Raw genomic sequence first — 12,100 nt, forward strand, 5'->3', positions numbered from 1 at the left:
ACAAGTCTGGCTGTGTTCCAATCCGGTTACAGATCCAGACAGCAGGTAAGGATGCTCTTTATTTCAGGTGGGCCACCTGAAATACACACTGCTCACATGTGAACCTAAGGTAGGCACCAAGTGCCAAGACTTGGCAGCAATATACATTGGCTTTCAAAATCAAGTTATGGCCAAATAACACCAAGTTTCCAACTTTTCATCATCAGTTTGTTCTCAGTGTTCCAGAGCACATGCTGCTGCATTAAACTTATTTTCTGGTGTTTACTACACGTGTGCAACATCACACACACGCACACACAAATGGTCCTGAATTCTTACACACTGCCACCAGCACCCCTGGCAACACAACCCGAGACTCATTAGGAACAGCTCCTTGCTTGCGGCTCCAAGCTCACAGCACATACTAGACAGGCATACAAAGACGACAGCTAATTTAAGAACTCGTTAAGGATTAAGGATCGGTATTAAAGTAAATGTGCCTTACCTCATTGATACTAACTTCCGCCTCTACATACTGAAGGCCTTTCTGGATGATGGATATCAGTGCCGCAGGCGGGACGAGGGCGCCATTTATGTTGGACTGGCTGATGTGGCTCTCTATACCAAAGGTAAACGCTGAATGAGAAAATCCTGAAAGCAAAAGAAAAGACTCAAAAAAGAGAAATCATTTCCTAGTGACAACACACTAAATTAGAAATAAAAACAATAATCTTTCATAATCACATTTCATCATTTGAAATACTAAACTGATAAAGTCAAAATTTGCATTTAGACAAAAAAAATAACAAAATCTAAGCCTGTACCCTTTGTTTTCCATTTCTTGCCATTAGTGCACTTTTCATAATTTCTAGCACCTACTGGATGCCATGACTATGCACGGCTCTCCTCAGCAAAGTGCATCAAGCTGACAGAGCTTAAAGCCTCTGGAGGTCACAGGACTTGTCTGCCTCTCACGACAAGCTGGAGCTCAGGTAGAGTAAGTGGTGTGTCATTATTTCTGTGGCACATTTACACTAGGTACATCCTGTCAAACATCTTCATAAATCATAAAAAAAATTAAAAGTGAAAATTTAAATTCAGGTACCATGTATGTGCTGAGTATTTTTTGAAAATGCTATTTTTTGCTACTTAGTAATAGTTTATCTAAATGAACTCTTCATGAAATAAAGAGCTAGCCAGATGCAGTAGGTGGTAAATGCATGTGGAATTCATTAGCAATGGGTAGAGGCCATGGTGTACCCATTTTCTCTCTATATGTGCCTCTTTCTGTCTCTCATAAATAAATAATATATATAGCAACAAAACAAGAAAGAGCTAGCAAATGAGAGAAATTCCAACTTTCAGGTCTTCTTCAACAATTATTTCACAAAATACTTGAAACCACAAGGCTCACAACAAAAATACGTGTTGGCTTTGTATTTTTTTGAACATGTTTATGTACGTGATATGTACATAGGAATTCTTGTATGTATATGCATGTGAAAGCCAGAGGTCAATGTCAGATGCCTAGCTTGATCACTCTTCACATTTTTTCCCTAATTTTTTGAGACAAGGTCTCGCACTGAACCACCAATTGGAGCTCACAAATTAGGCTAGACTAGCTAGCCAGCCAGTGAACCTAGGGACCTTCCAGCCTTTGTCTCCCAGTGTCAGGATTACAGGCATATGCCACCATTCCAGCTTTTACAAAAGTGCTGGGAACCCAAACCAGGTCCTTATGCTTGTGTGGTAAGCGCTTTACCCACTGACTATCTCCCCACTTGCTGGTTTGTCCTTTTCAGTCTAGCCCAAATAAAAAACAAAGTTTAGTAAAGTGATAGACCCAATTATCTTTCTCAAAAAAATTCAATATAGCTGGGTATGGTGACGCACACCTTTAATCCCAACACTCGGGAGGCACAGGTAGGAGATGGCTGTGAGGTCAAGGCTACCCTGAGAATACATAGCGAATTCCAGATCAGCCTGGTTGCTAGAGCGAGACCTTACCTCAAAAAAAAAAAAAAATCAATATTGTTTATTATTAAATAGTAATTACCATAACACATTTTAAAATAATTCAAATTATATATGCCACATCAAATGTTAATAAATTTTCCTACTCAGTAATAAGTGACTAGATCTTGTAACATCTCAGTATTTTAATACAGATGTATTTCATACACCGTCCTTCTACTTGAGCTACTGCGGTACATGTGGGCCTGGCTCACAAGCACCATGTGGCTAGGAGACTTGCGAATTGGCTCAGTGGTCATAAAGCCACACCCGTGTGGGGTTTCCTGGCTTCCTTCCCCCCTCATTTAGAACTATTCACAAGTGGAGAGGTAAGAAGTGAACAGATGGTTCTTTAAGACCTCAGTTTTAACCTCTGATCTCCTCCTACACCAGATTATAATAAAATACACTTAAGCTGGGGTCACAATGAGGGCTAAGAAAACCCCACTGAGGGAGGGGAGGAGAGCACCATCCCAACCAGCCTTGTCAAGAGCCCATGATGCCATGACTCCAAGCAGATCCCTTGCTACCAAGGCACAAGGGAAAGGGCAACAGCTAAGGACTGGCAGACTCCTGTTTGAATTTCATGCTATTCGCAAAATAACTTCTTCAATACGTAAAAGGGACATGAGGGGTGGAATAAGCCAAGTGGCTTTGGGAAGACTTTGAGATCAAAGATTAGCATTCAAGGTACCACATGCTACAGACCCCCCCCCCAAACACATACACACACAAGATTGTTACAACACAATACAAATTATGGTGGGAAAAGTCACCCCAAAAGAGGAAGGATTTGAATCCATTTTGTGACAAAATAGTCAAGGTGAAAGTTAAGGCAGAGTGGGCTCCCAATTCCAGACAAGAGCACCTCCCTGTCCTGTCTGCCACTTGGGGTCTTAGAAGAGGAGAGACAGGGATGAACACACACAAAACATCATGCTAGCTCGCTGGGCATATTTAGCACCAGGGTTTGCCATGTGCTTCCATTCACACAAGATCTGTAAAACTATACACAGTCCATGTTTTCTCTAATTCAGTTCTTGAATACAATTTAGTCAAAATTGTTACGCAAGACCCTCTTTAATTCACTTATGGTTTGAGCTTAATGTAATAATGTACCTAACAATATCACTGCAGTTATGTGCAGAACTGTGCTTGTCTGCAGAGCCACACATTTGGTTTATTTGGTCAGTCCTGGAGGAGCATGGCCTTCTCTCTCACAGCAGGTAAGCATCAAGTTGATAGCCCACGATGGTCTCTAGACAATGCTTATCACAGAAGAGCTGTGTGCACCATGACTGGCGTTGCTCTATTTCTAGACGCAGCACTGCACGGTAGCTCAACACCATCATGTGCAAAACTACTTTCTCTTTCCCCAGACAGAAGCACTTTATTCAAGTGTCACAGTTACATTAATGTTCCAGCTCTGGCCACCTTACCTCCGAACTCCATAGGAACCCAAGATTAGACCCCAGCATGTGCCTGGACTACTCATTCTCGTCTGCCATGCTGTTGCTCGACAGCTACTCAACAGGAAAGAACTGATCACGTCACTTCTCCCAACACTGCCAAGAAGCCCCTGGCCTTCCCTTTCACGCGAGCCTCATCTCCTCAATTCACACCACCAAGCAGGGTTCTACACTTAAATGACAGTAAATGCCACAGGCATCTTCCCCACTCTAGCACACAGTGCTCAGGAGTCCTGTGTTTCCAGCTGGTGGTCTTTCTCCTGAGAGAGATAAATAAACCTTCTCTCACTGCCCCAGAGCTAATCAGCTTCTCAAGGGCTCATTGCACAATTGACCACATTGAAGATTATCACTGGCTGTGTCTTTAGTGTGTGTGTGTGTGTGCGTGTCTGTCAACTACTAGACCCAAAACACTGATCCTTTAATTCTGGGAATTGAAGGGTCAGAAGGCTACCGAATTCAAGAAGCTCAGTAAGTATCAGTTAAGTTAGACTCCAAGTACACCAAAATGAGTCTGGACACATTTCAAAACCCGTGACTCCAAAACACCACCCGAAGCTTGCCCCTGTCTATGCCTCCAAATGCTCATTCACCTAGGAATGTGTTCTAGGAAATACTTGATCAGATCACCTAAACTGAACTGCTGAAATCTGCTCCATGACAGCAGCCCCTCTCACTGAATGGATCTGGCAGCGCCAGGCGTGGTGGCACATGCCTTTAATCCCAGCACTTGGGAGGCAGAGGTAGGAGGATCGCTGTGAGTTCGAGGCCACCCTGAGACTGAATAGTGAATTCCAGATCAGCCTGGACTAGAGTGAAACACTACCTGGGGGAGGGGGGAGGGAAGGCTCTGTCATAAATGACATCGCTGTGGCAACTGAGTCAGGAGAGTCCTGAGCTATGGAGGAGAACCAGGAAGCAGCAGGGAGTGATGGTGACAAAGGCTCACAGAGGCAGTGTGTGTGCATTCACTGCATGCGAGTGACAGGAAGTCAGGGAACCACCATTCTCTGCTCTGCTTGGTTCAGGGAGGGCTTCCTAGAGAGATGCTGTGCTCTCAGAGGGAGAGAATCCACCAGAGCCTAGTGACTTCACTTGGCAAAACACCAGAACACAGGAACTAGAAAATATAGTTATATTTGGGGCATCTGGTCACTGGACAAGCAAACTGAATTTTTTTTTCCTAAATGGGCAAAGTTGACTGTGAACACAACAGTGTCCTGGCATATGGTGGGGAGGGAGGTGTAGGTGGTGGTGGTTTGATTCTGATCTATTCAAGGTTCTAGTTGAGCCTCAGCTCAGCATAGCCAGAATTATATTCCTATCCATATCACTACACACAGACTTTAGAAAAGGCAGGAGTAGTTGGGGAGAAAATGTTGTATTTAGGGAAACTCAGATACCACACAGCTAGACACAAAGCTAACACACTAAGTTTATGGTATTCTACCCTTCAAAATAACATACAGGGCTGGGTGGGGGGGGGTGGTAAGGTCAGTCATAAAACACCTACCATAACAAAGGGCCTGTGTTCATTTGCTCCCTAGCATTACAAAAACAAAGCAAAATGAAAACAACCCCTCCCCACAAAACAACAACAAATCTTACTGACTAGTTTATATGAACATTATATTGTCTAAACAATATTGTGATATTCAGCTAGGAAAACATTCATGCCATAGATTGAGTGGACTTGCACCATGTTCACTACTATAAAGACTTTCACTTCAAATATCTCTATTAGACTGGCCACCTGAAATCCATGGCCCCCACCCACTGTTTCCCTTTCCAGAAAAAAATTCCTTCAAAGGCTGAAGGGGAGGAAAGGGAGAGAGCAATTTAAAGGAAGTTTTCATGATTATCAAAACTGCTTTTCCAAAAAAATTATTCAAGACCTAAATCCACCAGCAGCAACTTGTTACTCTGGCTATACCAGCAACAAACCCTAGTAAAATTACTTCAATGGAGCGTGGGCTGGAGAAATGGTTCAGTGATCAAGGCACTTACTTATAAAGTCTAATGGCCTGGGTTAAATTCCCCAGTGCCCATACAAAGCCAAATGCACAGAGTGGTGTATGCATCTGGAGTTCCTTTAAAAAACAGAAGAAGAAGCAAAAAACATAAAGCATGTTCTCTCAGTGTTTTTAAAAGAACCTTGTCTGTAAAAGTGTGTCAATAGAAATGTTCTGTGTTCATGAAAAAAAAAAAAGGTCATTCCACTGACAAAATGAGAAAAAAAAAAACCTGACTTGGAAGTATGAAGTACTTTGGTTACCAGCATTTATGATAACTCTGATGTTTGTTAACTGGCCAAGTGTATAACATCTCCATGTGCCAAATGAAGGCCACTCCATATTTTATTATGGCACACAGGCATGTGACTATTGGGCCCACAGGTAGACATCACACTCATAGAAGAAGGAAAGTGAAGGCACACACCACACTTGGCAGCTCCCAGCTCTCTCCTCTGCTGCTCTCCATGGCTACAAGCCTGATACTAACCATCAATTGTTACTGTCTTCTTGGTAAGGAGGGGGTGAGCGAGGTAAGAAAGCACTGCCACTTAGGGCTAACACTTTACTAACCACTGTAGAAGCTAACAGAGAACTGCTTTGCCAGTTCTCTGGATGACTGACTGAGCTATATGGTTATAGAAACTGGAACATATTCAGGATACTGTCCCTGTTTTAATTGTCTTCTAAATGAAATGAATAATATGTGGTTTTGATATGGGTTATTTTTTATATGAAAAGTTTGGGACCAGATATGCTTCCAACTTTGGATTTTTGAATGTTTGCACATCTATCATGAGATATCCATCTCGGAGGTAGGATTAAGTTCAGACACAAACTTCCATTTGCAATTCACATGTATCGTATATACATAGCTGAAATAGTATTTTAGTGTGTTTGTATTTTAACTGAGACCTGTTTTATGAGGTCTGATGCAGAATTTTCCACATATATTAAATTCACCATTGCATTGTGTCAGATTCTGAAACATTCTGGATTTCAGATTTGGGATTAGTGATGCTCAACCTCTACCACACTTAAATAAGCACAGAGAATGTATCAGAAGAGGGATGTGGTACCAGCCCAACCCAAGGAGATGTGATGTGGTCTGGAAAGGTTAGAGAAGTAAACAAGGGAAGGTGGTGGGGACAGGAAAGGCAAAGGTGGGAGAGTCTTTCATGAACCCAGCATCACTGCCCAAGTGCATGGAGACCACTGCAAAATGAGCTTCGGTTCTACAGACAATGCCTAGCAAATACCTGGTTTTAGGCACAGGGCATTTAGGCTTTGAAATTTCTAATTTGTCTTTCAATCACAATACGCAGCTGTTTTATGGCTTTTAATAGCCAAGTTATTCTCCACAGATGTGATGACAGTATAACAGAGAATTTCAAACCAAATACAGAATTTAAATAAAACAAAATCCCATTCTTCTCATAGGAAGCAACTACAAAAACAAGACCAGAAGTCTCTAAAGCATCTACAGTGAGCAGCTGAGTAACGACAGGAGTTAGTGGGGATAAGCGCGAGAGGCGGCACGGGGCAGTAGGGACGCGGGAGTTCAGAAGGGGCGAGGCAGCTAGCGCCTTCCCCTGCAGCACCGCGCGCATCCACTTCTTCCTCAGCACAGACCTCGAAGCACCTTCGGCGGATGGCTGACCACCAAGCAGAGACTAAATTAAGTCAATCAACTGCTCTCAATTTTCATGTCATCTCAAAAATGAAAATGAAAAAAAAAAAACTGTACTTCCTAAGAAACATTGTCTACAGCCATATCACCCTGAACGCGCCCAGTCTTGTCTGATCTCAGCAGCTAAGCAGGGTTGGGCCTGGTTACCACATGGTTGGGAGAAATATCTGCTGAATGTGGGTTGACTTTCTGAAACTGCTTAGACTGGTGAGAACCAAAACAATTTGTTTAGGATAGTTTCCTGAGATAAAATTGAGAAAAAATTGAAAAGTTACTACAACACTTAATAAAAATCCACTGATAAATATGGTAAGGTATATATGTAATGGGCGGGGGATACTCTTTAACAAGTCATGGCTGTTAGTGTTAATAGCACTGTAAAGTATTTTAAACCTAAAATAAAATTATTCCCCATAGAGATAGACACCAGAACACCAGAATCTATATTCTTAACTAAAAAATAATTGCTATTATTTATTTCTAAAGCTTTTCATGGGGGGGGGGGTCTCAAGGTAGGGTCTCATTGTAGCCCAAGCTGACCTGGAATACACTATGGAGTCTCAGGGTGGCCTCAAACTCACAGTGATCCTCCTACCTCTGCCTCCCAAGTGCTGGGATTAATGGCATGTGCCTCCATGCCCAGCTTCTAAAGTACTTTTTAATCAAAACAGAATCAAAGTGTCAGACGGCATCTCTGAACCTTCCCTTGTCAGCCTCACAAGTCAGTCCTCTGAACCCCTCTACACACGGCCTGTCTCCACTGTGGCTTCTCTTCTGCATGTCTTCCACAATCAATTCTCCTGTAGGAAAGATGAGCTCCGTTTGTGCTGCTTTAATCTTTCAAAAGAAATCATTACTACCCAAAAGCAATTTATATGGTATTTCTTTTTTAAAAATATATGTGTGTGTGTATCTGAGTGAATGAGTGAATGACAGAGAGAGAGAAAATAGGTACACCAGGACCTCTTGCTGTTGCAAGTAAACACCAGATGCATAAGCCACTTTATTGTATCTGGCTTTAACATGGGTGTTGGGGTATGAAACCCAGGCTTCAGACTTTGCAAGCAAGTGTCCTTAACAGTTGAGCCATCTCCCTGGCCCTTTATGGTATTTCTTAAATATTTAATGACTGGTTCTCACAAGTACCCCTGAAAACAGTGATGCTGAATGTACAGCTGACGTACACAGTGGCCTAGAGAAGGAACAACTCAAGAGTATTATAAACACGTCCCCATTTACGTGGTGTAACTAGGTATCAGAAACACAGCAGAGCATCTCCAGGCATCTGAGAGTCAGTGTTGAGCTGATCCAAAGCTTTGCCTAAATCCAGTCCTAAGTTCACAGAACTCTGATGTCTAGAAGTAATCTCCATCAACTGTCGCATGACAATCTTAATGACAGAACATGCCTCGCTGCTCTTGAAAAACCTTGCCCATAGATACAAACTCACCACACACAGAGGCAATTTCTCTCAGAAGATACTGGCCACTAAATCTCAGTATGTCATGCTTTTTATTAAGTATAATTTTCCTTCCGCGATACTGAGAACACGACTGCATACCTGATATTAACTTCCTGTCAGTTTCTAACTTTTCTAACATGAACACACAGAATAGCGGCTTTCAGCTTTGAAAAGTGCAGCCTCCTGGCCCCTACTATGTGTGTGTGTGTGTGGTGGTGGTAGTGGGGGGGGTGATTTCAAAGCAATGACGGAGGGGCAGACTTTAGAACATGAGCCCACACCATGCTTACAGCCATGGTGAGCAGCATTCCCAGACTCTGCAAGTCACAATGTCAACAGCAGAGTGACATCCCCCAAAAAGCATAATATAAATAGGAATGCTTACCAACAGACTGTTCTCTCACGTTACCTCATGGATTATTTTATTGCCAGTACCATGAAAGTATAAAACTTTCTAAGAAATACAAATAAAATACCCAGTATAGAGTAAACAATTATAAAGAACTCAGTTATGACATATTTGTCTATTATAAAGTCCATAAAAATACAATTCTTGCATCCTCCCCTTTTTGAGAGAGAAGGTCTCTTGTAGCACAGGCTGGCCTCAAGCTCACTACATAGCTTAAACTGGCCTTGAATTTTTTATCCTACTGTCTCTACCTCCCCAGTACTGGGATCATAGGCATTGGATCACCACACCCTGCCATCTTGCTTTATTTTATTACATTTCAAAAGCAGAATTCAGGTTTTCCCTGAGAACATCACCTTTAAAAAAGACTTCTGGTAATATTTAATCACTGGATACTCCTCCAGAAACTAAACCAGAAAATCTATTTCCTGCACCATTTTCCCTATTTCTTTCACTGTGTAGCCTTCTTCTGCTTGGAAACGGGAGTCTGGCACCAACACTCAAGCCTTGTCTTGTCCTACAGGCCTACTAGCAAACACTGCTGAGCTGCCAGCTGGTGCTGACAAGCAAGAGCAGTGCCATCGGATGGCTCCACCTAGTCACCAAACTGAGCCTTTATAACAAATTCCCACCTTACCATGCTTCACTGTGCCCCTTGCTTGCTTGTCCAAAAGCTTCAAAACTCTAGCTAAGCAGGTGGTCAGATCCAAGAGCAGAAGGACCAGCCATGCTGTCTACGCAGCAAGCCCTGACTGTGCTAGGCAAAGTCCTCTACAGCAGCCCCGGTTCTGTAATGGTCACACTGCTTTCTTCCTTCAGAGATCATCTCATCTCTCATGGCCCACTTATGATCTGCCTTCCCTTTCTGCTTACACAGTCCCAAGCTCCACAGATGGTTACTACTCTGCTGCTGCTGGTGGGGGTGACTTGGTGCAATAACTCTTTCCCTTTCCTACCCCTGCTGAAGAGAGAGCATCTTCTCAGCTAATCAGGGTGGCCATATTTCTGCGTTCTAGAAAACATCTAGCCAACAACGAGGCTCAGAGCAGGAGTAGAGCTGGGAACATCTCAGCAAGCAATGGGGTCTATGATCTAAGGCCACATTTGTGATCCCTGGAAAAAAACACCTCACATAAGTCCTGTAGTCAGAAGACGAGTCATGCCTCAAAAACTGTGATTGAGGGTCTGACGTCCTACAAGCTTAACCTCTATTCTGTTATTCTGTGTTCTTTTACATTAAAATACTAAATTATCTCTTTAAAGTACACATCGACTTATTACTTAAGCAATATATTAACTTCAAGGTATAATTGCTAACACTAAACCTTTAGATTGGCGCTTGAAACGATTCCATCCCAGGCTGACAACGTGTGCGCTCATCACCGCAGCACCACGCCCCTTCCCTCCACTGCCACCGGCCCCTCACCGCCCCTGGACTTCCCTCTTCCGCTGTAACATGCTTTGCTCGTTCCTTTCATTTTCCCATGTAGCTAGCAGTCCTTCTGCTGTATGACTACACCCTTTATCTAGAAAATGTGATCACACTTTTGTTCCATATTAATTGCAATTCACTTGTAATGATTACCATAGCCCTCAATAAACTAACCTGAATTCAGACCAGGACCTATGTGACCGCCTGGGATAATACTCATGAAAGCATTCTGAAAAAATGCTGTCAAGTTAGCTTTTAAAATGTTCCAAACTATAACTAGGAGCAACAATTAACTGTGCATACTGGGCAGACATCACTGAGCTGGCGTATCTCAGAGTTTCTATGTCCTTACTAAGCATGCCCAAGAATGTCGCTCCATAACAAATTATAGAAATGGCCTTGGAACAGTGAAAGACAAATTGCTCGTTATAAATATTTGCCTGAGAGGATCCCAACATATTTGAAAGAGTCAGAGAGTTAAACCATGCAGCAAACACAGCTTGGAAATGCAGTCCAGACACTAAGAAACAGACAAGCTCAGCTCAGCAGTTTGGACTGGTACAAATTTCAAATGCAGAAAAATTATTTTGAGAATATTAAAATAATTTGAGGCCTATTTACTTTAGAAAAGTACTCACCTGACTCTTGCAAGTATCTATATACCAAGAAGTTGACCTCATCACTGCTTATACTCATCTTTATTCCCACTTAAACCATGAGGTCACAACACAGGACATAACCCTAAAAATAAAACAAAGTTAATTATTTTCTCAGTAAAAAAATAATTTTAAACAAAATGTAAACAATGTTGTAAAAACCATTTAGTTTTATTCAGTGATGTAAAACAGGGCCTATGTTGTCCAGTGAACCTGACACACCTGTTTCCATTAGTTACTACAATGATTAGGCACCAATGTGACCAGTGCTATTTTCCTGCAAAGTAATATACTATCAAAAAGGAATACGAGTTTATGAGAGAGCTTTAGCAATATATTTAATGATTATGCCAAACAGCTTTTCTAAAAATGTGTTTATATTCCTTAACTAGAAAAAAGATAAGCTTTTAAATTCAACATAGTAGTTATTGAGAAGAATGATCCTAGACCTCTAGGTGGAGGAGAGGTTGTTGATTACAAAGTCTGTCAGCACCTAATAAAGGCGAGTGTCTAGGTTTGTAGAAGACGAGGCAGGCTGGAATAGAGTACCCAGAACTCAAATGACATTCTTACTGAACATACTTAAACCCAGGGGAGGGGAAAGACAGACTGAGGCGTGACTAAAGTACATGGAGGTTATGCATGTTCATTCTCATGTCACAGTAACAACATAAAGAGGAGGCCTGCCAACATCTATACAGAGCACCGTAAGATTTTAGGTTTGACCAGCCATCTATCCTTTTACAACTACCCAATACCGCCATGTGGTCCAAGAGCAAGATGTAAACAGATGAATGTGGCTATGTGCCAGCAAAACCTATTTGTGGATAATGCAAGTTTCATAGTAATTGTTGTGTACTTTAATAATATTAGAGTCTCCAGATTTATTTCCCTTATGCACTTACACATTTAAACAACTACAAAAAAAAAAAAAAAAAAAAAAAAAGAAAAAGGTTTTTGCTTGGTCCTGGCACACAT

General features: G+C 42.0%; 1 protein-coding gene across 6 annotated transcripts in view; it reads right to left on the bottom strand.

Moving 5' to 3' along the window:
* Positions 1-12,100, bottom strand: part of Tbl1xr1 (TBL1X receptor 1) — a 141,578-nt gene that overhangs the window by 25,133 nt on the left and 104,345 nt on the right. For 4 of the 6 annotated variants that reach the window (XM_004652330.2, XM_045161332.1, XM_045161333.1 and 1 more), the window contains 2 exons: positions 11,105-11,207; positions 485-630 (listed from right to left, as the gene is read on the bottom strand). In XM_004652330.2, the coding sequence (XP_004652387.1) occupies positions 485-630; positions 11,105-11,162 (204 nt within the window). In that variant the 5' untranslated portion in view covers positions 11,163-11,207. The remainder of the gene's footprint in view (positions 1-484; positions 631-11,104; positions 11,208-12,100) is intronic. The other 2 variants (XM_045161335.1, XM_045161336.1) reach the window with 1 other exon arrangement.

Source organism: Jaculus jaculus, chromosome 11, assembly GCF_020740685.1.
Source record: "Jaculus jaculus isolate mJacJac1 chromosome 11, mJacJac1.mat.Y.cur, whole genome shotgun sequence".
NCBI classification, from domain to species: Eukaryota; Metazoa; Chordata; class Mammalia; order Rodentia; family Dipodidae; genus Jaculus; species Jaculus jaculus.